The sequence below is a fragment of the Setaria italica genome, chromosome IX (genome assembly GCF_000263155.2).
Source record: "Setaria italica strain Yugu1 chromosome IX, Setaria_italica_v2.0, whole genome shotgun sequence".
In the NCBI taxonomy this organism is placed as follows: domain Eukaryota; kingdom Viridiplantae; phylum Streptophyta; class Magnoliopsida; order Poales; family Poaceae; genus Setaria; species Setaria italica.
Window position 1 is genome coordinate 49,127,623 of NC_028458.1, and position 24,856 is coordinate 49,152,478.

The 24,856-nt window shown below is 50.0% G+C and overlaps 6 protein-coding genes and 1 non-coding gene across 8 annotated transcripts; 2 read left to right on the top strand and 5 right to left on the bottom strand.

Annotated features, from left to right (window-relative positions):
- The first annotated feature begins 6 nt into the window (after nt 1–6).
- LOC101776753 (pyruvate decarboxylase 2) lies at nt 7–2,935 on the top strand. The gene is made up of 6 exons (XM_004984806.4): nt 7–590; nt 701–864; nt 1,283–1,933; nt 2,022–2,139; nt 2,237–2,425; nt 2,538–2,935. The coding sequence occupies exons 1-6, from the start codon at nt 51–53 to the stop codon at nt 2,706–2,708; spliced, it is 1,833 nt and encodes a 610-aa protein (XP_004984863.1). The 5' UTR covers nt 7–50; the 3' UTR covers nt 2,709–2,935.
- A 622-nt stretch (nt 2,936–3,557) lies between these two features.
- On the bottom strand, nt 3,558–7,793 carry LOC101776352 (transcription factor bHLH140). Of its 2 annotated transcripts, none has more exons than XM_012842867.2 (7): nt 7,690–7,793; nt 7,265–7,458; nt 6,992–7,149; nt 5,564–6,516; nt 4,650–5,349; nt 4,375–4,545; nt 3,558–4,105 (listed from the first exon to the last, which is right to left on the bottom strand). In XM_012842867.2, the coding sequence occupies exons 2-7, from the start codon at nt 7,320–7,322 to the stop codon at nt 3,770–3,772; spliced, it is 2,376 nt and encodes a 791-aa protein (XP_012698321.1). In that variant the 5' UTR covers nt 7,323–7,458; nt 7,690–7,793; the 3' UTR covers nt 3,558–3,769. The 2 variants fall into 2 exon arrangements, with proteins under 2 accessions (XP_012698321.1, XP_022679141.1); XM_022823406.1 differs by having other exon boundaries at nt 7,622–7,699.
- On the bottom strand, nt 7,567–7,638 carry TRNAH-GUG. Its single transcript has one exon. It is a non-coding gene; the product is annotated as a tRNA-His (tRNA).
- On the bottom strand, nt 7,708–8,851 carry LOC105913618 (translation initiation factor IF-2). The gene is made up of 2 exons (XM_012842868.3): nt 8,707–8,851; nt 7,708–8,629 (listed from the first exon to the last, which is right to left on the bottom strand). The coding sequence occupies exons 1-2, from the start codon at nt 8,809–8,811 to the stop codon at nt 7,919–7,921; spliced, it is 816 nt and encodes a 271-aa protein (XP_012698322.1). The 5' UTR covers nt 8,812–8,851; the 3' UTR covers nt 7,708–7,918.
- A 707-nt stretch (nt 8,852–9,558) lies between these two features.
- LOC101782440 (dnaJ protein ERDJ3A) lies at nt 9,559–13,305 on the bottom strand. Its single transcript, XM_012848826.3, has 7 exons — nt 12,997–13,305; nt 12,460–12,515; nt 12,290–12,363; nt 11,330–11,871; nt 10,901–11,242; nt 10,204–10,560; nt 9,559–10,022 (listed from the first exon to the last, which is right to left on the bottom strand). The coding sequence occupies exons 1-7, from the start codon at nt 13,090–13,092 to the stop codon at nt 9,741–9,743; spliced, it is 1,749 nt and encodes a 582-aa protein (XP_012704280.1). The 5' UTR covers nt 13,093–13,305; the 3' UTR covers nt 9,559–9,740.
- A 1,202-nt stretch (nt 13,306–14,507) lies between these two features.
- On the top strand, nt 14,508–17,532 carry LOC101775947 (ran-binding protein 1 homolog b). Its single transcript, XM_004984804.4, has 4 exons — nt 14,508–14,828; nt 14,929–15,080; nt 15,179–15,304; nt 16,960–17,532. The coding sequence occupies exons 1-4, from the start codon at nt 14,671–14,673 to the stop codon at nt 17,151–17,153; spliced, it is 630 nt and encodes a 209-aa protein (XP_004984861.1). The 5' UTR covers nt 14,508–14,670; the 3' UTR covers nt 17,154–17,532.
- Nucleotides 17,533–18,833: 1,301 nt separating this feature from the next.
- On the bottom strand, nt 18,834–20,371 carry LOC101782840 (mitogen-activated protein kinase kinase kinase 18). The gene is made up of 2 exons (XM_014805838.1): nt 19,102–20,371; nt 18,834–18,874 (listed from the first exon to the last, which is right to left on the bottom strand). The coding sequence occupies exons 1-2, from the start codon at nt 20,369–20,371 to the stop codon at nt 18,834–18,836; spliced, it is 1,311 nt and encodes a 436-aa protein (XP_014661324.1).
- Nucleotides 20,372–24,856: the final 4,485 nt, after the last annotated feature.

Genomic DNA, 24,856 nt, shown 5'->3' on the forward strand with positions numbered 1-24,856 from the left:
GATCCTCCTCTCCCTCCCCATTGGCGCTTGATCGATCGATCGATCCATCCATGGACACCCACATCGGATCCGTGGACGGGCCGGCGTTGGGGGCGGGGAACGGCACGGTGGTGGGCTGCCCGGCGTCGGCTCCCGGGTGCCCGATGGCGTCCACGCCGGCGCAGCCCGCGGCGACCCTGCCGGCGGGGGAGGCGTCACTGGGGCGCCACCTCGCGCGCCGCCTCGTCCAGGTCGGCGTCAGCGACGTATTCGCCGTCCCCGGGGACTTCAACCTCACGCTGCTCGACCACCTGATCGCCGAGCCCGGGCTCCGCCTCGTCGGCTGCTGCAACGAGCTCAACGCCGGGTACGCCGCCGACGGGTACGCCCGCGCGCGCGGCGTGGGGGCGTGCGCCGTCACCTTCACCGTCGGGGGCCTCAGCGTGCTCAACGCCATCGCGGGCGCCTACAGCGAGAACCTCCCCGTCATCTGCATCGCCGGCGGGCCCAACTCCAACGACTACGGGACCAACCGCATCCTCCACCACACCATCGGCCTCCCCGACTTCTCGCAGGAGCTCCGCTGCTTCCAGACCGTCACCTGCCACCAGGTGCGTCCGCGCGTGTTCCCCCTCTGCTCCTTGTGATTTTGGGTGGGTTTAGAGTGTCTGTTTCATCATCTGGTCGGTTAATGGCTTTGTTTGCTTGTTCGTGGATTCAGGCGGTGGTGACCAATCTGGACGATGCGCACGAGCAGATCGACACGGCCATCGCCACGGCGCTGAGGGAGAGCAAGCCGGTGTACCTCAGCATCAGCTGCAACCTCCCCGGGCTACCTCACCCCACCTTTAGCCGCGACCCCGTGCCCTTCTTCCTCTCCCCCAGGTAACATTTGTTGTTTAGTCTCTTGATTCTGAGATACATAGACTGCTTTGCTTGGATCGTGAAACCCATTCCCCAAAAGCCTTCACAACCTGCAATGTTCTAGATTAGTCCCAGTGCTGTCACGTATGAACTGAAGTTTTTGTTACTAGAGAAGTGCCTAATCGAATAAATAGCACTAGCATTGAGATGATGTAATTTAATTTTATATGAAGTCAAGTCATCTGATGAAATCTCGGACTAGATGAACAATCATATGATGTGATAAAAAAAGGGCGTACCCAGTGCGAAAGCTTGGTTTATTTTCTAGTCATCAGATGACTTTTGTCTGTGAACTGTAATATGGCACTAAAAGTCTGCTACTGTGTGCAACAAGATACTATCTGAAATCCTGTTATTAACTGTGTCTGTAATGTTGCAGAATGAGCAACAAGATGGGGCTAGAGGCTGCAGTAGAGGCTACCGTTGAATTCCTGAACAAGGCGGTGAAGCCGGTGCTTGTTGGTGGCCCCAAACTGCGTGTGGCGAAGGCAGGAAAGGCATTTGTTGATCTGGTAGATGCCAGCGGCTATGCCTATGCAGTGATGCCATCGGCCAAGGGTCTTGTGCCAGAGACTCACCCCCACTTCATCGGCACCTACTGGGGCGCAGTTAGCACTGCCTTTTGTGCTGAGATTGTTGAGTCCGCAGATGCCTACCTCTTTGCTGGACCCATTTTCAATGACTACAGCTCTGTTGGCTACTCTTTCCTCCTGAAGAAGGACAAGGCCATCATCGTCCAACCTGAACGTGTGATAGTTGGGAATGGGCCGGCATTTGGATGTGTCATGATGAAGGAGTTCTTGTCTGGATTGGCTAAGAGGGTTAAGAAGAACACCACTGCCTATGAGAACTACAAGAGGATCTTTGTGCCTGAGGGCCAGCCACTGGAAAGTGAGCCGAATGAGCCACTGCGTGTCAATGTACTCTTCAAGCACGTTCAGAAGATGCTGACAGGTGACAGTGCCGTGATCGCTGAGACTGGTGACTCCTGGTTCAACTGCCAGAAGCTCAAGCTGCCCGAGGGCTGTGGGTGAGCATTGTGACGGCACACTGTTCTGTTATGTGTCCTAATTTTTGTTGTTTTCCTTGTTCTGACGATGGTTGCTTGCATGCTGCAGGTATGAATTCCAAATGCAGTATGGTTCAATCGGATGGTCAGTCGGTGCATTGCTTGGTTACGCTCAGGGGGCGAATGACAAGCGTGTGATTGCCTGCATTGGTGATGGGAGTTTCCAGGTGAAGTTTCATTGCCTGATTACATATATTTTGCTCTGCTTCAGTTTGATGGATGATAGCTAGATTCTAATGTGATCCTGGGGCAAACCTTCTGCAGGTCACAGCACAGGATGTGTCAACTATGCTGCGGTGCAAGCAGAACAGCATAATCTTCCTGATCAACAATGGCGGGTACACCATCGAGGTGGAGATCCACGACGGACCTTACAACGTCATCAAGAACTGGAACTACACCGGCCTTGTGGATGCCATCCACAATGGAGAGGGCAAGTGCTGGACCTCCAAGGTAAACTATTTGCCATAGTTTAACGCTTACCAGAACAAGCTGAACCAGCAGGTGCCGCGTGCTGTTACGGCTGAAGAATTCTTGCTGATTGATGTAATGATGACTTGTGCAGGTGAAGTGTGAGGAGGAGTTGACGGCGGCGATCGAGACGGCGCTGGGGGAGAAGAAGGACTGCCTGTGCTTCATCGAGGTGATCGCGCACAAGGACGACACCAGCAAAGAGCTGCTGGAGTGGGGCTCCAGGGTCTCTGCAGCCAACTCCAGGCCACCGAATCCTCAGTAGAACAGCAGTCTTGCAAGCTCAAATCCAAGCCTCGGATTCTCGGTAGTGGTAGTGGAACGATGGGGCTCAATCGAATAACGTGGACGCTTTGCCCTTTCTGTTATGTTTTCTCCTTGTTAATGCCCGGTTCTCTTTGTTCTTGTGTTCCAGTGGTCCTGTATCTATTTGTGACAAATCCCCTGTGTTCTCCCTTGTTAATGCCGCAGAGAAGGTTCGCGATTGCCGTATGTGTTGTGTGATGTGACACGGACTCTATATCTCTATCTGTGCTACCAGTGTGATTTCAGTGATCAGAGGAACATTGCCGAGCAGGGAGTGAATCTTGTGATACGCATATGTAAACGAGTTACGTGGTCCTTGGCGTGTCCCTCGTGCAGCTTTTAGCTCTTGGCTGGTCGAGGAACATAGAAGGGGATGAGGTGCAAGAACCGATGTGCACTGAACCTTGCATAGATGCCCTGACATAATGGAATGTGGGGCGCATCATCAGAGGTGCGCCCCCCGGTGCGGATGATTTAATCTATCCTATCAGGGGCTAAGAGAGAGAAGATCTACTTCAACTTTCTCGGCAAGTTGCCATCATGCGTACGCTTTCTGTATGTGGTTTCGATGTGCTCTGTTGCTTTCGCCGGGCGCCGCCTAATCATATCCTTGATCTCGATTATCTAAGATCTATGATGGGTTTGGTGGAGAGAACAAAGAGAAGGGTTACTTTCAATAGTAACAAGTGACCTATGGACCAAACTTTTGCTGGATGGATGGAACACTTTGACAAATTGTAATTTTGTATTGAGCCGGATGGTGCATGTAACGCTAAAGAGATCCAATCCAAACTGAAAGAAGTGAAACTTGAAGGAGAATGCTCCAGGATGAAGTGCATTGTCACGTCAGGACCGGATGGCGGACATGCTACAACCAGTAGCAGTTTTGCAAAACCGGAGTTCAGATAATATAAGATTATGCGAAGTTGGCATAAAACAAAAATAAAACTCGATCAACCGAATCCTTGTCCAAGCACGACCTGCAAAATGTGCTCGCAAAGCCATAGCAAGTTCTAACTTCTACGTGCAATCCACATGCATCGTGGTCGACGATATCAACCTGTTTTTCTGCTGAAGATGCGAAGGGAAGGAAGATTTACAGCTCTCGATGTGGGATTTCAGCTTTGGGATGTTTGGGTGCGCGCTCCTGCACCTGTGGCACCGAAGTTCCATTGCCAGTACCTTTTCATCACTGGTGGTGGTTGGTGATCCATGTTGCTCAATCTCCTCGATGACATCAACAGAATCACGAAAAAACTGCGTGGTAAAGGAGTTCCAGTGCTTCTTGTTTTTCAAGCTCGTGGAGTTGAAATCCTGGCTAATGATGTGAAGATGCAGTTGCCGCATAGATGGAACCTGTAAAAAGAAGACGACATCTAGGCTTGCTCAGTAGTGTGTTTGGTTTGAAGAACGACAGATGGATGATCCGTCCCACCCATGTATTGGGTTCGAACAGCCAAATAGATCATTAAACCATCCCTCATAAGAAAATGTTTACAGAAATTGGGAATCATATTATCACACCAAAATTTTGGGATGATGCCATGATGGACCAGTCCATCAAAGATGAGGGTTTCCTCGGACCAAAAACCCTCTACCTCTCAAGAAAAGTTTTAGGACCATACCGAGTGGTATCCAAGCCTGAATACCAATGACGCATCTTCCTCTAGGAACTTCTGTGCCCACTTGACCCCAGCTGAATGCATCCTCCTCAGCAAAGGCAAGTGTTCTTTTGTGATATCTGCAAGAGAATCAAGACCATCTGTCCTAGATATCACCAAAACATGCCTTTTGGCCTGCATATATAAAGAGAGAAGCTAAGAGTTCAATCAGATCACTGAAAATAACAAAGAAACAAAAAACAAAAAATTGTATATAAGTAGAAAAATTGATAATAAACCTTTGGATAGAGATCTTTGAGAACAACAAATTCGTCAGATGTCTCCAGGATAGAATCATTGTTCTTATATTTCTCCGGGTGCATGGCAAGTTCATAAAGAGCCTGGGCCCAGGATCCCCAAGTCTTATTGGCGACCACACCACTCTTTTTGTTATCTCCCTCTCTAGATTGGTTTGGAGCAGCAGATGAAGTCATGGAATTATCATGGCAATTTGGCGTGTTAGCCTTTGTACACTCATGCTGTTTCTTTGTTGTCATGGTAGGTGGAAGCAACTTATGTTTTTTCATCCTTTCAGATCCATGGCTGTCCTCACGCTTCATTTTCGTGTCATTAGGTGATGTCCCTCCGGATGCTGACATTTCTGCCCCCAACCTGCCGTTCTGCTTTCCCATGTGGCTCTGGACAATGGATGCAAAATTCTCAAAAAGTGAATTGTATGCTTCATGAAGAATCTTAGACCCTTTAGTATAGTCATTCTTCATATAATCTGGTCGCATTGGGTTCATATTTGGCCCAAGCACATGTATGACATGGGTCACACCTTCCCTTTGATGCAGAGGAGAAATTGATGGAAGTGGAACAACAACAGAGGTCCCTGGCCTCAGTGCATCTGCACATTTTCTGGTTGCATGCTGTAAAGATTCTCCAGCAGCACTGAATATTGCTGCGTTAACCCCTCCACCTCCAGGTTTTAACCTCCTGCATGATAAGGGCACAGATATTACCACCTTGTCCATAGCAAGAAGGGCCCTAACTTCTTCAAAAGCAAACAGGCCAGTTTGGTTCAATCAAAAACAGAATAGCATATAATTCAACAGAAGAATATATCTAGACATAAGCCTCTCTTCTAAAAAATGTGCATTTAAGAAAATACATAGGAGCACAAAATGTTATGTGACCAAAATTATATTACCAGTTGGCAGCATTAGCAATCACACTGCACTGAAGACCTCTCGTGCGCAACTGAGTGATATCTCCCACGAATGTGAAAAACCTGCTGCAGTCAATGCTCTTCTTAGAAGCCTTCTCTTTCACCAATGACAATATTCTTGATTTCTCGCTCAGGTCTACAAGAACTAGTCTAATACTATCAAATTTCTGCAAGAAATCAGCAGCTGTGTCTACTATAATGTCAGATGCTCTGTCAAGATCAAACTGGAAGTCAGCAGTAGAAATAGAAGGGAATGCCAGAGTGCGGGAACCAACATCATCAGAATCACTTTCTTTAGCATGCTCTCCACTTTCCTTCTTGTCATTCGACCCCTTCTCCACTTCCATTGGGCAGGTAATATCGGCTTCAACCTTTTCATGTTTTGGCAAAGGGTTTTGCTGCTCGGGCTTGCTTTCACTCAATGTAAGCTTGGATCCGCTAGATTTCTCAACACTGGAAGTATCACCCTTCTTTAGAAACTTCATTATACCAACTTGTACGGGTCCTTTGCTTTTCTGACCAAAAACTCCTGATGGGAGACTATCTGAAGGCCCTAAAGCACTATACAAATCAACTGCTTTTTTAATATCACCGTCATCATTACAGGACATGATCCGACTGAAACCTTCTGTTAGCAAGGGTGTCTCCTTCTTCTGCAGCATGCGGTTCACAACAAGGGCAGCCTTTCCACCCTGGAGATTTCCGTCATGGCCCTTTCGGTTCACTGCACGTGAGATACAGACCTTTGCAGGTAGATCCAGGGCTACGGCATGCACATCCGCATGCAATGTGCCACCCAGCTTCACAAAATCAGCACGCTGCTCACGTTCCAAGTTGCAGCGGTCAATGAGAACGCTCTTGCCGTCCTTCAAAGCATCCGCTGCAGCCTTCAAACACTGTATTTTAGTCCCAGCTTTGCCATTTCCGATCGTATCCTGGATCATGATAAGTGCCCAAAGAGAATTCTGTCAGACTGTCAAACTATTGTGCTGGTTAACGAACATCCATCATGAAACGCCATGAGTTAAATTGCCCAGGAAGTGCTTGGAAAATAATACATCAGTGTTTTGAGATTCTCTGCTTCCCTATGTGATGTCATGCTGATAGTAATAAACTAAATTGGTACTTGACAGTATTGATCCACTATACACCATACAGTGAAGCAAACAATGCAGTTTCCAGATTATAAGAGCTATTGATGGAGTTCAGAAGATGAATTTTTCGACCGAATTTTAACTTCAGATAGACAGGTATCGTTTTGCAGTTAGTAGCACTCAACTTTTAACAAGTACAGTTTTGCAATTAGTAGCACCTTGTCTTGAAACATCACATTCGCAAAGGATAAGGGAAACGCTAGCACCGCTCAGCAAATTTGCACGCATTGAGGCGGAGAACCGTGTGGGGGCCCACCTGGCATACGCGAACCCACCAGCGGCCGGCGTTGGAGCCGCCAACGACGGCCTCGGCGAAAGTGGACTTGCCGCTTCCCGGTGGGCCCATAAGCACCACCAGCAGCAGCTTGCCGCCGCGCTCCTCCTCCTCCTCCTCCTTTGCCTCTGTGCCCGCGCCTGCAGCAAACAGTTCGAGACAGGACGCGCTAGGGTTTTAGCAGCGACGGCGGGGGCTGTCCAATTTGAGGAACAAAACGGCAAATTCGTAAAAAACAATGGTTTGGGAGCGCACCTAGGCTTGAGGACGGAGGTGGCGAAGCGGAACTGGAGCCGCCCGCGTCGGGATTCATCTGGAAAAATGGAGGAATCCTGATCTGCCGCGGCTATGGCGATGGCGGAGCGCGGAGAGGCGACGAAGGGGAGGAACTGAGGAAGAGACGCGGGAACCGGTGGGTTCTAGCCGTCCGTGCCTCACGACGGTCGAATCTGATGCGTCGCTTACGACAAGAGTCTAATCAGAATAATTAATTATAATTGGAAAACAAAAAATGAGCAGATAACTAATAAAAGCAAAAAAGATAAAATAAAACGGTGTGTGGCTGCTGGGATTCGAGCCCAGGTCTCCACGGCCACAACGTGGAATTCTCACCACTAAACTACAGCCACTTTGATGAAAGTAACTGTAATCACTTTTAATTGTCGGTTCTGTCTCCTCACCTTAACCGGAATCCGGAATTTATCTCGCCTGTAAAGAGTGACGATACTGGAGCATGTTTCGTCGATAAGTATAGACTACAACATCGTACAAACACATCATTTCTATGTTCTCAAAAATCTGTGCCAAACCACGGCCGACGATCAATATACTAGTACAGAACCAAGCAATTCTCTCACCTAGCACTGCAAGTCTGCAAGAATCACCCCAAAGCTAGAGACAATCTACAGGCTAGTACTCGTTGAAGTGTATGGCGCCGAGCTTCCAGACGAGGAATGCGGTGCCGAACATGATGGTGGTGATGAGCGTGAAGGACACGAGGACGAGGAAGACGTCCACCCCGAACGGCAGCTCGAAGGTCCACCCCTCCTTGGGCATCCCGCGCTTGCTGTCGTCGAACAGGTTGCCCGGCGCCTCGGGCAGCCGCGACCCGCGCCGCCCGCCACCTGCCCCGCCCTTCTTCGCGTCCGCCTCGCGCAGCGCGTCCAGCACCCCGCTGCCAAACTCCGGCTTGCCCGATTTCGACGGCGTCGACGACGCCCCCTTTGCCGCCGACGGCTCCGCGTACTTGCCCAGCACGCGCGCCGCGCGCAGTCGCTCCCGCGCCGTCAGCGGCACGCGCTTCGGCGGCTCGCCCGGCGCGCTGCCGTTGGCGTTGGCGACCGGCTGCTGCGGCTGGCCGTTGCCGGGCGTCACTGGGGCCTTCTCGGCGCTGGGGACGGGAGGAGCAGGAGAGGGGGTGGCCGCTTCTTGCGCCGCGGCCGGCGCCGCTTGGTCGTTGTCAGTGGCTCGGCAGGTGGTTCTTGCATGCTTATTCCTCGCCGGGGAGCTCAGCAGCAGGAGCTTATGGAAGGCTGAAGCCGCCGCCGCCTTCTGGAAGTGATGCCTCGAGCCGAAGCTGAGCTGGGTGTAGGACGACGAAGATCTGGGGACTCCCGGTAGCTGTGCGCACATGAGCAGTTGCATCAAGAAGCAGGAATAAACGAGATGAAACTATGATCTAGAGACAAGAAGCTTACTTTTGCAGTAACCCTGGGCGGGGAGGAGCTGAGGCTGGTGGCAGCCATCTTCCTCTCCTCCACTCGGCCACAGCATTTTGTGCTAAGGCCAGTGAAGATAAACATTCGTGTGAGGGTGAGGCTGTGGCTGTCCACGAATCAGATCCGCGAGGCGATTGCTTAGCGCAGACAATACGTTTGGGCTGGGCCGAATTCGTGAAACAAACACGATCACTGACTGCCGCAGGCCCGGAGAGTGGGTGAGTGTTCTGTTCGGCTAGTCGGCTAGTCCTGTCTTCGAAAAATACAACCATCTCAACTGGAATGACACCAATTTCGAAATAGAATCAAATTGATTTAGTAAAATAAAAAAGTGCACTAATTACATATGTTAATAAGTACTCCTTTTAGGTCATAGTCTGCAGTATTAGCCAACCCACGTGTTCCAACTTTTTGGAAACCAAGCAAAAAGGAGAACAGAAATAGAGAAACCCAAGTCTAAGCAAGGATCGTCTGTATATATGATGTATATTCCACGTCTCAACAGGACACTATAACATCTGCACAATTGCTTCCACTGACTTATTTTTAGCACGTGTCACATCGAATGTTTAGATACTAATTAGGAGTATTAAACGTAGACTATTTAGAAAATCCTAATTAGGAGTATTAAACGTAGACTATTTAGAAAATGCATTACATAAGTGGAGGCTAAGCGGCGAGACGAATCTATTAAGCCTAATTAATCCATCATTAGCAAATATTGAATCTATTAAACCTAATTAATCCATCATTAGCAAATATTTACTGTAGCAAAGCCTAGATTAATCTAGGTTTAATATTTCTAATTAGTATTAATATTTCTAATTAGTATTTAAATATTTGATGTGACGGGTGTAAATCGAGGGAGAGATACGTCAGTAATTCTTGTTTTCCGGACGACAAAATTGTCCGACAAACGCTATACATTTCACTCTCTTCATTCAGCTATGTACAGGCCTTCAAAATAACACGTACACCGTTAGATCTAAAACTCTTCGAATTGCAATGGTAGTCTACCTAAGGACTGGCTTTTGTTGAGTCGGCGAAAGCTGGACGTCTCCATTCAAAACAGAGCCCACGAACCCCTCAGCTTCTTCCAGTGTCACCTCATCTTTGTACACGGCGAACCTCCCCCGGCGAGGCTTGTAGGCGATGAGAAGCTTGTCAGATGACTTGAATCCAGACTTGTCAAACGATGACAGGAACACGGACTGTTTGTTCCTGTCCAACAAAGCATATGAGAGTGCACTTCCGGAAATGTAGTTCTGCCCCCTTATCAGAGTCTTCTTAGATATCTGGATGCAGGATCACAAGAAAAGAGATAGTCTGTGTTAACGATGGTTACACCAAAAACTAAGAAAAGCAGAATGACAAGTTAACAGATATTTTTATGCATTAAGAGTAGCTGTGCGAAGAATAAGAAAATGTGTGTTTCTGCTTCTACTAAAACGCAACTTTTTAAGAGAGGAGATGCACCTCAGACAGGACTGCTTCAAGCTGTTCCTTGGCTTTGGTTGATCCAAAAACACCGATGATGCATACTGAAGTCTTCTCTCCACAGATTTCCTCAAAGTTAGAAGCTGTGAGGAGAGGAACATTGTTTTCTTCCCGTTGACTAGAAGGTTTCTTATTAGCTTGATTCGACGCTAGCTTCTTATTCTTCTTCTCAAAATTTTCTAGCAGTGTCTTCAATTCTCTGATACCAGATCTGAGATCTTTCACCGAAATGCCATCCTTCAGAAGATGCTCCTCCCCATTAACGGTTCGACCAATTACAGCTGGAAGATTCTTCACGCCGAGACTTTTGAGCAGCGGATGAGAAACATCATGAACCTAAACAAGCACCACAGTTTATCACATTACATATTTCCATTGAAGTTCTTTGTCGAGTCCTAATAACATATATTGTTACCAATCCTGATTGTTCACCCGCATGGTAAATGTACACTACTCTAATTGTAGGTCAATCATGTAGCATTATTTGCCATACCATATTTTTATGTAGTAACCATTCAATTGCTGCCTAGAAGTAATTGCACCCTATACTGATTGACATCTCATGGTACACTGTGTGCCAAGTATTCCCATAAAGAGCAGAGCAATTATTGATGACCAGAATTTCCTAAACTTGATAAGCAAATAGAACAGTACAGTAATGGACTGAATTACTTACCTCAGCATCATAAAAAATTAACCGATTGCGGAACATCCCACTGATAGCACGCCACATTGCTGGTGTGTCCTTCTTACTCGATAGTAAGAGCACTTGAGGAAGGTTTGGGAGGACATTTGGAGGGAAGCTGAATTGGCCAATATCTACCCGTTTGGAGAATCTTGGCAGGTGTTCTTGACAAAATGTCTTCAAGCTCTTAGCATCATGTTCTCCAGAATACTCATGCAAAGACCCCTTTTCTGTAGTGGCATACGAATAAACGAATAGACGGGCTGATTTCCCTAGCGAAACACCAGCCTTTTTGCAAAGAGATTTTTCATTATCGCAGTTGACCTTACCAGCCTGCACAAAAGAGAAGGCTATTAGATAAGTATGTTGTTACTGTATGTTGAGCAGCGCTATTATTTCTTTTTTTTTATCTCATCTTACCCTTAGAGCACCATCCAGTGAATGGACCACGTCCTGCATAACATTTTCTAGAACAAATTGACCTTTTGACTGGGGGGTATAAAATAACAGAAGCCAAGTAATTCCTTGATCAGATATTTCTTTACTGAAAATTTGTGTAGTGACATCCTGAATCTTGACAGCACCAGAATGCTGACCAGAAGTTCCAGTATTAGCTCTAGTTGAACCAGCTGATCCACCATGCTGGCTAGCACCCATTGATCCACCACCAAATAAGTTAGAGAAAACATCACTAAAATCAAAACCACCACCAAATGGCTTTCCACCACTGGCCCCAGGATTACCACCAAATGAAAAGGAAAATGATTTTGTATTTCCCTGACCACCCATTGTCTGCCATCCATCACCAGATTGGAAATAGCTGGTCTTGGGGCCACCACCAGTGAAGTATGTATAACCCTCACGATTTCCAAAATTTCCACCACTGAATCCAGCGTTGCCCTTCTCATCCCCATATAGGTCATAGTTTTTCCTCTTCTCTTCATCAGATAGAATCTCATATGCTGCAAAGGTACACCAGTGCACCAGATAATTCAGTATTACAGAAAAGGGACAGATATTTTCATCTAGCAATCATGAAATGAAACCAGCTCATAAAACAACAGTTACAGGAACCCTTAGTGCCTGATAATTTAGTGTAAACAGAAGCGGAATGGGTCAAACATAGAGCATGTATGGTTACAAAACTTAAACATGGAACATTATAAATGCACCTCATGATGGGAACATAAACAGAAGCAACCAGATCAAATGAAAAGGACTCTGGACACATATGGACAGAACGGCCACGATCTTCCATCCAAAGGTACCATGGTTCGTGCGAGGTGGAATGCCAAATTAAGGATCTTATGATATACATCATTAGCGTCTACAAATTCTAAAGCTAAATAGGGATTGAAAAGTCAAAGTACGGATTCTTACCATTGTTTATTTCTTCGAATTTTTCCTGTGCACCCTTGCCTTTATTCTTGTCAGGGTGATATTTTAGAGAAAGCCTGTAGACATCAGAAATGAGACAAGACTGTTAATCCTATAGGCTGAAACCAAATCGCATCGTCTTCTGAAATTAAAAGGTTGAAACATCAACATACTTGTGAAAGGCTTTCTGAATGTCCCTTTGGCTGGCCTTCTTGTCAACTCCAAGAACCTGAAACCAAAAATTATCATGAGGACATGATGTAGAAACAGTGACAAAACTAATATCATTTAAATATAACAATTCCAATTTCCAACATGTTAGGTCTTATGCCCGGATTTCCAATAGGGTAAAGGATCAAATGTAAGTAATATTTCAGGTTTGAAATGTGACTACTGTCTGACAATTATCACATGGCAGGTATGAAATTATGAACATAATAACCATCAAACAGAATTAAGTTTTACACTATATACTATTGAACTCTCGCCTCTGAATTACTAGAGAATCTCGCTTAGAGAACAAATCAACATCAGTATTAGTATCACACCATTTAGAACCGCACGGGTGAACAATTAGCATTGTCAATTCGTTTGTCAGTGATGCTCTTTTGTATGCGCACGCCGCTTAATCAGTTGAAAAAAATGCCTATAGGGTTTACAATTAACCAAGGAATAGCGAAATACGCACCAATATTACGCATATTTCTCACCTTGTAGGGATCTATAGTTTTGGCCGCCGCGACGTGCAAGGCGACCGAACTGAGGAGGAGCGAGACGACGAGGAGAGACCGGAGGGGGATCCCCATCGCGGCGTGCCGCGCGGCTTCGATTCGGTTCTGCTTCGCTGGGTCAAGGTTCCTGCGCCCAATTTTGCTCGACTTGGTTTCGTCTTGGGAATCTCTGAGTCGTATTCAGGCTGGATTTGGAGGGAAGCGGAGGAGGAATTGGCCATGGAGGAAGGCCCGCCGTTTTTAGAGAGGAGGCGTCCCTTCGGGAGTTCGGGTCGAGATGTTTCGCGACCAAGTACACGTGGCTCTTGGAAGGCACTTCCAGCGAACTCGACCAATAGAATTCGAGCTTTTGAGGCCGGTTTGCGTGGCTGTTGCGGAGTTCGTTCGAACCACGTGCCACGTAGGATGATTTGGAGTGTGCCGAGCTGGCAACGGCGGGTATGGACGGATACGTTGACAAACTTGCGTCTTGTGTGTACCCGTTTGAAAATTTGCATATTTTATGTATTGCAAGTTTACAGGCTGATTAAACTTGTAAGTTGAAGCAAAATATCTTCAATTAAATTGTAACACTTCATGGGCTAAATTGTTACAGTCTACTCTTTTCAAAAGAAAATTTGTTGCAGTCTAACAATCTACTTTCCCAGCTTTGTGCAAGACACAATCCCAATGATTGTAAGCTAAAACAAACAGGCATTTTTAAAAATAACATTCGCAACTCCAAAAAATGTTTTTTTAATATATATCATCAGATTTAAATGGATAAGTTCTGAAGAAAATGTTTAAGCACATTTATATACTTCATTTATGTTTTGTCCACTATGTTTCGAGTCGAGTCGTGTGTAGCATCAACCAGAACGACCTGTAACGGGTGGAGTATGTCAATATGATGAGGGACGATAATTGGAAAAGGCACTGTAGCCCTGGTTAACACTGCTACAGCACCATGGACTCACGGTGTATTGTGTATAGGTCATATACCGTCATAGGCTTTCATGCAAATGTGCTTTCATAAAATGGGAAGATATACAGAAAAAAAAAGGGTGAATCTAGCATAGTGTCATGCAGTCACTAGATTTCTGTAGATAATGCTAATCTAGAAGTTTGATTTTGGACAAACCTATAAAGATGTATAGTCATGGGAGGAACTATACATGCCAAAATAAGAAAATACTGTAAAAATGTAAGTACAAGAATGAAATTACTATTATTTTAGTTGGGCTCTACCAAGGCCGAATGTCAGCCATTGGTCCTGCCGAACCGGCCCGGGAAAGGGCTAGGCTGGGCTTCAGTTTCACACGGCCCGTCATGGATTCGATAACACATCTCAACCGTCGATCAGCAAATCGACGCCACAAAGGTTCAAATTCAATCCTGACTCGCAAAAAAAAAAATCCAAGCGACGGTTTTACTCCGTTCCTCCCCACGCACCCGCAGAGTCGCAGAGATCTCCCCCCCCGCAACGCAACCCTACTGGGCTATTGCTTTTCCAAGCCGAACCCTTTCGGCCGCCCACGTCCCCACCCACGTCTCAACTTTATAGCCGCCCCTCCCCACCGCCGCGGCCGCCACGCACAGCAGCAACCGGTAGCAGGAGCATCCGCGACCCCGAGCCCTACTGCTACCGCCGCCGCCACCACCGCGCCGAACGCTATGGCCGACACCGCGGAGCACCGTCCGGCCGAGGAGGAGGAGGAGGCCGCGGCGGCCGGCGAGGACGAGGACACCGGCGCCCAGGTCGCTCCCATCGTGAAGCTGGAGGAGGTCGCCGTGACCACCGGCGAGGAGGATGAGGACGTCCTCCTTGACATGTGAATCCGCCGCGATTGATCTGACGCTTTGATTTTGCTTCGCTTCGATCCGATCCGTTTTTTCTAGGTTTTTGATCTGTCTCTCGGTGCGGTTGCGCAGGAAGGCAAAGCTGTACCGGTTTGACAAGGATGGGAACCAGTGGAAGGAGCGGGGAACGGGCACGGTGAAGCTGTTGAAGCACAAGGAGAACTCCAAGGTCCGCCTTGTCATGCGCCAGGCCAAGACTCTCAAGATCTGCGCTAATCACCTTGGTAACCCCCAGTTTTTTTGTTGTTTTTTCTGTGCGATTTCGATTTGTGTGGATGGGCCTGTGACTCTAGGGTTTCGCTTCGTGTTCCTATGTGCGCAGTGGTGGCGACTACCAAGATGCAGGAGCACGCAGGGAGCGACAAGTCGTGCGTGTGGCACGCCCTGGACTTCGCTGATGGCGAGCTTAAGGAGGAGATGTTCGCCATCCGTTTCGGATCTGTCGATAGTAAGCACTAAGAACTACATCTAAACTCTTTAACCCTCCTTGCATCTTAGGCTTAGCACCCTTTCTGTTCATATCTATCTGGTTACACTGTTACAGTTTAAAATTCTGATTATTGGGGATTTTCTATTAATTTGACTGGTGATTGCTGTTTGGTTTATGTACTTTAGTTTTCATTAGAAGAGTTGATCGACTACTGCCCTGTGGATCCATGGATCCTCAGAATTGATTTCTGTAATTCTATCTTGCTACTTTTAGGACGGTCACAGGCTCTCCTCTGTATTTCAAGTGTTATTCAATGTGGGAGGACATCATTACTTGTGCTAGTTCCTCGAAAAAAAGAATTACTTGTGCTCTAAGCAAAAGCTATTTTTGTTTCCACTCAATGTGGTATTGCTGTACCTGCTTTCATTATCCTACTGGCACAAACTTCCCTAAATTTGTAGCGAACTACCACTTTGGTCTCTGAACTTGTACATAAACTTACCATTTTTATGTAAAACATGGAAAGCTTAACTGGTAATATTGGCCTGTGCCAAGTTGGTAACTGTCCAAGGATGCTAAACTTTGATCATCGTTTGACATTGTATTGTTATTATGCATCATCAATAACTGTCAACAATTTTGCATTCTACTCAGCTGCCTTGCTGTTACTTTTTTGCTAATTAATTTTTCGCATTGTCCCCATATTGGTCCATGCATCAGAGATCTGACAATTTGCTGTGCCGTGTCAGCATGCACCCGGAATAATTCACAATGGACCAATATACTGAAACTGATTCTTTTTCATGTCTTACCCACATATTGCCTCATGCATCATGGATAACCTAGGCTGTCATTATACTTAACCTAGGCTGTCACAGCCTTCACGTTTATTGGACCAGAGTTCCAGTATGCATGTACAATAAACTATGCCGTGCAATGAGATGTAATGCAATGCAATGCAATGCCAAGTGGCGACATAACTCTATCTGCCATATGATGAGATGCAATGCAATGCCAAGGCAGGTTGTAGATGGGTAGAGTGACAGACCACATATATCCAATATCATCAAATTGTAAAGTAAAGGACAAGATCATTACCATCTAGCAACACTAAGACATGAATGAAGTCCACAGCGGAATAGATCATATTGGTTACGTTGATGATTCTGAAATTAAGGTGGAGATGGAATAAATAACAAATTAAAACATGTAGCAAACCACCGCTATGTTTACTTGCCTCCTATCGAAGGAGACAGTTTTAAGTACCATATTTTTAAAGTTTAAGTACCAGATCTAACTGGATCTATGTTAAAAGGACCAGTGGTGGTGCAGTTTAGTCATTGCTATGTGTCGGATGATATATGAATAGTTTATGTTAGCATTGTAGGGCATTTTTTGTTTGATATGTACGAATATCTTTCTGATCATTAGCATTATTGATTGTTTCGCAGTTTTGTAATTTTGTGTCTGTTACAGAGGTTTAACTCTTTATGAATTGAATCAAGGTGTTTGCTGGTTTGGTGGCTGCTTCTGAGATATTGCTGTGGCATAATGATATTTTTAGGCCTAGCCATGCAAATTTTTCATGGCATACTTGTTCCTGAGTATCCTTCTTTTCTGGTTATACACCAGGCTTTGCGGGCTTGCTACTTACTCCTGCCATTCTATTTCAGACTGCAAGAAATTCAAAGATACCGTTGAAGAGATTGCTGAACAGCAAGGAAAGAACGAGGAAAAAGACAGCGAGGAGGCCTCCTCTGCTGCTGAGTTGGTGGAGAAGTTAACGGTGACTGAGGCCAAGAAGGAGGAAACTGTGGAGAAAGAGGAATCTCCAGCAGCAGATGATAAGAAGGATGTCAAAGAGTGAAGGCACCTGCATTCGCTTCCTATGCGTTTTTGGCATTTGTATACTGAAACAAGTGTCAAATGAGTGTCATTCCATTCATTTTGTTGTCAGGGTTCATCTTCCCTTCACAAATTTTCATTTGTGTTTTCTTCGGGATGAATGTTTGTGTTGGGTGGAATCTAGTTGTGTCGGTCATCTACTTGGCATTCGTGGTTGATAGACTGTTCTTGAAGTCTCCTGTTTATCTGGGATGGAGTGGCTGGGTCAGCATGTTTGTACAATTATTTGGAGTTGCTTTGGGAATGGACGCGGCTTGAGTTGTCCAAAGTCATCTTTTCGCTCCGATTGTCTACTTCATTTTTGTTGTCCTCAATAATATGAGATGCTATACTTTGTTTATGCATTATTTGTACGCATCTTTATATCTGGATTCCATTTTTTGGTCTTGGCGTGTGCTGCTGGCCACCTTTTGCTCTTCTTGATAGACGGTTTGGCGATACGAGTGATTACTCTGTACGATCCCTTGCAATATGCCGTACCCATAAAACAATCTTCGCCTGCTATCTGGATACGGCGGATTATATTGTCAATTTGTCATGGTAGTCCGGGCATGATGTCCCAATGATCTGCAATAAAATCCTGACGCTCCACGGGATGCGTTGCGTATCCGTCCTCATTGCCGGAACGTACAATCCCCATGGCGGGCAGCGCATGATCCCCTGCTGATTTGCCATAAAACCCCAACGGCTCGCTGAAATCTCCCAGATCCATGGCGTGCGTATCTTCCATGTTGCCGGGACGTGATGTACGCGTGGTTCCCTGCGCGTACCCGCGCTCGCGGCCGTGGTACCTGCAAAGCCGCCATGAAAGCCTCCCTCTTGTCCAGGGACAAGCGAGATTGGTTGTTTGGTGTGCTGTACCACAGATGTGCGATCCCCTCCATGAGATTGGTGCGCGCTGCAGCTTGGGTACGCATGTTCAGTGTGGATGTGTGTGTGATACCGGTAGTCATTCATTGATAGCGCTGGTTGCCGGCGGCCCCGCTTCTCAGGACGGGGTCACGGGGTAAGGATGGCACGGGCCAACGGGAATGCCGATGCTTACTTCTTCTGCGCTGCTGCTGTTTCAGCAAGGGAATTTGGCTACTCGCGTACATTGCGTGCGGTACGGACGGGCCCGATCTGAAGAAAATTTTGGCGATTCACGTACAAGTACAAACGGGCCCTGTATGAAATCGGAACAAAATCTTTGCCCTGCACTGCAGAGAATTCTGGATCGGTCGCTGCTCTCTGCTCTCTGTTGCTCTACTGGACTGCTGCTGCGTGGTAGCACTCTCCTTACTCAGCAGGCTGGCTGCCCACGCAGCCATGGGCAACGCATGAATACTAACGGTAGCATACCGGAAATATTCTACCTGGCGTTTTGGCAGTTCGGATCCAAGGCCACCGTATTTGCTCAGAAGAGCTGAATCCATCGTTTCCCCGTTCTGCAGATCCATGCCTACCTGTCATTCTAGGCCTGATACCAGACCACCATGGAAATACCCTTTTCAATTTCCTGAATAAGCATGCTGTTTCCTTTTTCTTCTCCTTCTTCTTCCTCCAGAGAATAATTAGTCAACTCGTTTAGAAAAGCATCTCTGCAAAAGAAAAACTAACTACCAGTTTGCGGGAGTTGAGCACATCAATACGCCGCTGCTGATCAGCCGCTCGCGCCGCGCTGATCAACTAATCTTGGCCGACCTGTTCGATCAGCAGCAATTTGGGTCAAAATCAACAAAGAAGGCATCCAAAACAGCACGCAAAACTCATTGCCTGCTCCGATTGGACAAAAAATTTGGATTGAATTGAATCGATGAGGGGGACAACGGTACATGGTACCATCAAAGGTACAACGGCCAACGGCGGCCAGCCGAATCCTACTACCCCGAACCCGCATTTAATCCGGCAAAGGTGGCTATTGTGACAACCAGGATGGCCGTGGCCACGGCGGGCCCCGCCGCCGCCGCCGCCGCCGCCACTGCCGATGCCGACGAGGACGACGTCATGATCACTGCCGGCGGAGGCCGCGGCGGAGCTTGGGACGGCGGGCCCACCGGCGTTGCCATTTCCCGCGGCGCCTTCTGATGTTGATGGCACTGGCACGGTCCTTGGCGCCTCGGAGCTGGGAGGTGGGGCCCAGGTGTCGGCCGCACAGGTGGGCCCGGTGCCACGATCCGGCTCCTCCCAATCCCAGCTCGCGCGCGGCCCGTTTGAGGCGGCCAATTCGGCGACCCTCCCCTTGGCGCGCACCATGACCTCGTGCTCGCTCTCGGGCTCAGCGTCGTCCAGCGCCTCGGAGTCCGAATCCGACGGGAGCCAATCGAGGACCGCGCGAGGCGACGGGGACGGGGATGGAAACGGCTCCGTCGCGCAGGCGTCGTTGTGGGCGCCGGAGAGGAAAGGGTGCTCCAGCAGCTGCTCGCAGGTCCAACGCTGGCCGGCGTCGCGGCGGAGGCACTTGTCGAGGAAGTCGCGGCACGCGTTGGACAGGAACGCGGGGATCGCGGGGCGCTTCCCGCCGAACCCGATGAGGAGCAGCAGCTCGCCGACCTCGCAGGCGCCGCCGAGCTCCGACCACGGGTGTTTGCCCGTGAGCAGCTCCAGCGCCGTGCAGCCCAGGGACCAGACGTCCGACGCCGGCGTCGCCGCGCCGCCGCGCGCCACCTCGGGCGCCATCCACGCGGGCGTACCGCGCGGCCCGCGGGGCGCCGCCTCGGACACCAGCCTCGCCGCGCCGAAGTCGGCGAGCTTCGCGCCGCAGCCTTCGGCGTCGCAGCAGCCCAGAAGCACGTTCCGGCCCTTGACGTCACCGTGCACCACGCCGGCCTCGCCGTGCAGGTACCGCAGCGCGGCGGCCACCTTCCTGAGGACGCCCCGCGCGCCTCGCTCGCCGAGGCTCCCCTGCCTCGCCGCGGCCTCCGCGGCGGTGCCGCCGGGAACCAGCTCCATGAGCAGGTCCCTCGTGTTTCCAGTCTCGCCGTCCCCGAGGTAGGCCACCACGTACGGCGAGCTCAGCCGCTTCAGGATCCTTATCTCGTTCTCCAGGCACGCAAGCGCCGCCGCCGCCGCCGCCGGCGCGCCCTTCGCGTCCACCGACTTCACCGCGAAGGCGCGGCCCGTGGCCCTGTCCACGGCCAGGTGCACCGCGCCGAACGCGCCCCTGCCGATGCATTTCCCGCGCAGCCACTCCATGTCCATGCGCGTGTGCTGGAGTCGAAACCAGAGCAGAGCCGACGAGTGTGAGAGGTGTGGAGGAGTCAATTGGCAAGGAAGAGGGAGCAGGTGGTGTGAGGAGTGCAAGAAACGGGGGAGTGTGCCGATGGCGCTTATATAGTGTGGGGCTCCGCCGTTCCGGCGCTGCAATTTCTGTGGGCTAGGATTTCGGCCTCGGAAATTCTCCTCCCATTTTTTTTTTCTCATTTCGTTGCCCTCCCTGTCCTGGGATATCAACTTGATTCGCATGTTGGGCGGACGGGATGTAAACTCGCCCGAATATTTATGGGATATCATGGGGGAATAACTCGCAGGGTCTCGGTTTGTTTCGCGTTGGAGAGAGAGGGGGACGCCGTGCAACTTGCGGCTGTTATCTTCGGGGTGCCGCTGCGTTGAGGCCACATGGGCAGAGACTGGGGTGACCTTGATGGGGGGTTTCTACCTAGTCGATAGTATTTGGATGGATGGCATTTACCCGTGTGTGTCTGTGACCATGGCATGTACAGCACCCCAGTTCTTTCCTGTGACGATCGCCAACTATTTGCCTGCCAATAGCACGGCAAAGTATATCGCGACCGATCCTGTGCAGTGTGTTTTCGTTTCTCCTTTGATTACAGTTTCGACTCTAGTAGTATTTGGCTATTTGCTGCCGTGAAAGGAGTTGTTGTCTCTGAAGTAGATGTCAACGCCAACCGAAGAGATGCAGGAAGAGGAAATCTTCTGAAAATCTCGGCATGTCCTCGAGCACCAGCGTCCTCTGCACGCATCAAAATATATCCTGGATGATTCTGGTGTCCACACAAGAGCTGCGCGCCCCGCGCTAGCATCCAAGAGACCAGTGGAGCTTTGCCCCAACTCGAAAAACAATTTTTCGTTCAGCGACGCGTCCATATCATTTCCTTATCGACAGGATAAAACATTTTTGTTGCCGAAGCGCGGCGAGCCACACCACGCCGGATCCCCCTCATCATCTGTGGACTGTGGCCTCGTCCCGTGCCGCCGATGTGGCAGGGTGGAGCGCGACGCCGCGGTGACATGGCGGCCCGGGGCACTCGTGGCGCAGGTGGTCCGGCAACGAGGCGGCCAAAAAAGAGCCCGGGGAAAGCGGGGGCACTGCGCAAAGCAGTGGCCTGCGATGCGTGGCGCGAGGCCCGGACTGGTGGCTCCAGGCCGCGGGAGGGATCGCGCTCGCGCCGCGGCATTTATCGCGCGGGGAGGGGATCGCGTTCGGCGGCGTCCTCCGCCCGCTGGCGCGGCCGCGGCGGGGGACGTGCGCGCCGCCGAGCCACACAAACGCAGAGGCTGGCGAGCGGCGAACCCCGCGGCACCACCATCCTCGACGTGGGTGCCGATCGCCTCGCGAATGCGTGGCTCTCGCGAGGAAAACGTGTGACTTGCCATCGCAGCCGCTTTTTTTGTTCCGCTTTGCATGTTTGGACGTCCGGCGTCCGCCAGTCCGTGCCCCGAGGTTGTTCAGTTCGACGGCGCTGGTGGCACGTCCAGTCGCCGTTCGTGAAACGGACAACGTGTGCAGGACAGTAGGTGGAGTGTATTGCTCTTTCAATTTTCTGAGAGTGGGTAGAGAGTATTGTCAGTAGTTTCCCTAATCATGAGGTTTTAAAAATAGCAGGCTCATTACTGGATTGACCTTTCTTCTGATTGTGTTTGTCCTCTCAAGCCCTCACCTGGCGCGTTCATTGGCCACCCCGTAAGCCGAACAACAATGTGCAATCAGTAACAATGATTGGAAAGGAACATTCTCTGCGTGGCAATCAGAGGGGGGACACAATTCTGATGATCCATCTGTAACGTCTAACGTGGGACGGCAGCATCGGGTCACCGCGAGCTTACTACATGAGTTCTTCCTTGTGCCAATCCGCATAGGCGGCATTTAGCGTTGGTGTGCACACATTGGCACGACATATGCCGGGGTATGTGCCAGACATGAGGCCGGCGTTCATGTATATCGCCTTATCCAGAGATCTCGAAGATTCGGGCTGTGCTAGATAACGGTTGAGTTATTACGGGCATATCCAGCCGATGGATCCCAAACACTGGGGCTAAGATGCCAAGATAGGCATCCATTTGCATTGCTCCTGATCTGGAGCTTTTATTTCCCCATTTCATCCATCCACTAGCTGCAGTCATTTCATCCATCCACTAGCTGCAGTCTTAGGGTTACTTTGGTTGGACTTTTGGAGGCCGTTTTTCCTTCCCAAAAGTCAAAAGTCAACCAAAAGGGTGAAAAGTTTCAGCTGCTTCCGCTCGAAAGTAGCTTTCAGTCAGTTCATTTCTAGCAGCAGGTGGGGAGGTGCTTCCTCGGGCTTTCGGCTGTCACAAGTTCGAAGAAATTACCCACTACCACTCGTTATGAGCGTACCGCTTCGTTTCTTTCCCCTCTCTCACGATGTTTTGTCCAGCCGCATCGAGCTCGAGCGCTTGGCGGCCCAATCGCCAACGACCTTCTCCATCGGCCCCCATCACCGGCGACCTTGGGTCTGCACGGAGGGGAGGAGCGGTGGCGGTCTAGCGCAGAGGGGAGGGGCCACGGCGGACCGGCGCGGAGAGGAGGAGTGCTGTCGGGTCTGGCGGAGGGGAGGAGCCCCAAGCCTCTATCCGGCAGCGGAGAGAGGGTGGAAATAGGGGCGCGGGCACCGGTGTCTCACCGTGATCTCGTTTTGGTGATTGGTTGGGGGAGTGATGGCCGGAGGGGTGCCATCGGTGTGCGGTTCCTAGTGGCGGCGCAAGGCTACGGGCGGACAGGAATCCATCAATTCCTGGCCTGTTGTTGGCTGTCGCTCGAAGGGAGGTGGCGGAGGCTGGAGCCGGGAAGATAGAGGAGGTGATACGCGAGGGATTGGAGGGAGACAGTCAGTGGATGGATGAATCGGCCAGCGAAGGTGGAGGAGGAGCTCAAGCGGTAGCGGCAGCCATGGTGGGTGGCAAACTTGCGATTCCCAGCGACGGGGCGACTGGCACTCGACTTGATGTGGTCGGGGAGCGAGCTTGGGTGGTTGAGGAGCTGCGGCTGAAATGGGTTAGGCGGAGGTGGTCGTAGCGCAACAGATTTGCTGGCGGAGTAGAGCTTGCTCAGCTTAGTTTGGCGCAGGCGAGGTGCTCTGCTCGGCAGACAAACAACGCCCTCTCTGGGCCTCTCCCGGTGACGGCGCCTTCTCCGTGCCTCTCCTAGTGACGGCGCCTTCTCCGGGCCTCTCCCGGCGGCACCCCTCTTCCACCTCGGTGGCGCCCAATCCCGGCAGCACGACCGGAGGAAGAAGAAGGGGCTGACGAGCGGCAATGAGAGAGGGAGAGGGTTGAGTGGGGTGGAGTATAAATGATATGTGGGGTCCGCTCGTAAGTGTTTCACAAAAGTCACAGCTGTTCCATCAAACGTTTTTTCCAATGCTCATAGCTACTTTTCCACAGCCCACAGCTTACAGCTACTTTTTTAAAAATCACAGCTCAACCAAACACATCTTTAGTTGATGCGTGCGATCAACTTCCCCATGCTCATCGCGTAGGATAAGATCCGCCTTGATTCTCGTTGAATGGTGTGGCCGTCAAGCAAAAGCAGCACTGGATCGCCCAAGATTCAATCCCCATTCAGGCCACTTGCAACATGAGCGAAAACAGAATATACATGCCTGTTACAAATTTCATTCACTTGGTCTCTCAACTTTGCTGTCCTTGTACGCTATCACGCGACCTATTCTCAAGCTTGTCAGGCTAGATACCGTCCTAATTTGGGGGTGTGCTTCCTGATAACGTAGTCTACTCCCCCGTCTTGCTAGAAACTGGGAGAGGGCCGCAAGCACTCCCCTGGTCAAAATCCTTTCTGGCATCGCTTTCTGGACGAGCTGCCTCCGTTCCAGGACAAGCCGGCGGACCCGCGAAAAGGTGCGTAGTTAATTAACTGGCTAACCCAGGGCAGGCACAGCTGTTTTCGAGTAAACAAACACCCCTGTCCCTGGACCCCCGGTGTATGGGGCAAGTGAAACGCATGGCATGCATCCACGACGGCGGCCAGGTTCTCGGCACGATCCCGAGCCAGGATACGGTGAACTGGACTGGGGGCATCATAGATCTCAGGCAAAACGATCGGCTGGCCGGGGCAGGCAGACCGCATGACGACTGCCAGTAGTAGCAGTAGTCCTCCCCACGACGGAGACACGGTCAAGTCAAATCGTTTCCCGGCCGGGAGTCGGCACGACGCGGGACATCCACCACGCCCCGCACGCACGTACGCATGCGGGACGCGCCGCGCCGACCGCTCGGGGGGATCCGCCTGCCGGCACGGTGCCGGAGCCGACGGACGGGTTCCTGCGCGGTGTCCCCGTGGAACGCGAAAAACGTTGCGCCGCCGCGGGGGCGAACGGACCCGAGATCCCCCCCCCCCCCCCCCCAAATATTTAAACTGTAAACATAAAACACATTACCGTTATATAAATCTAATATTTTTATATCCCTCCC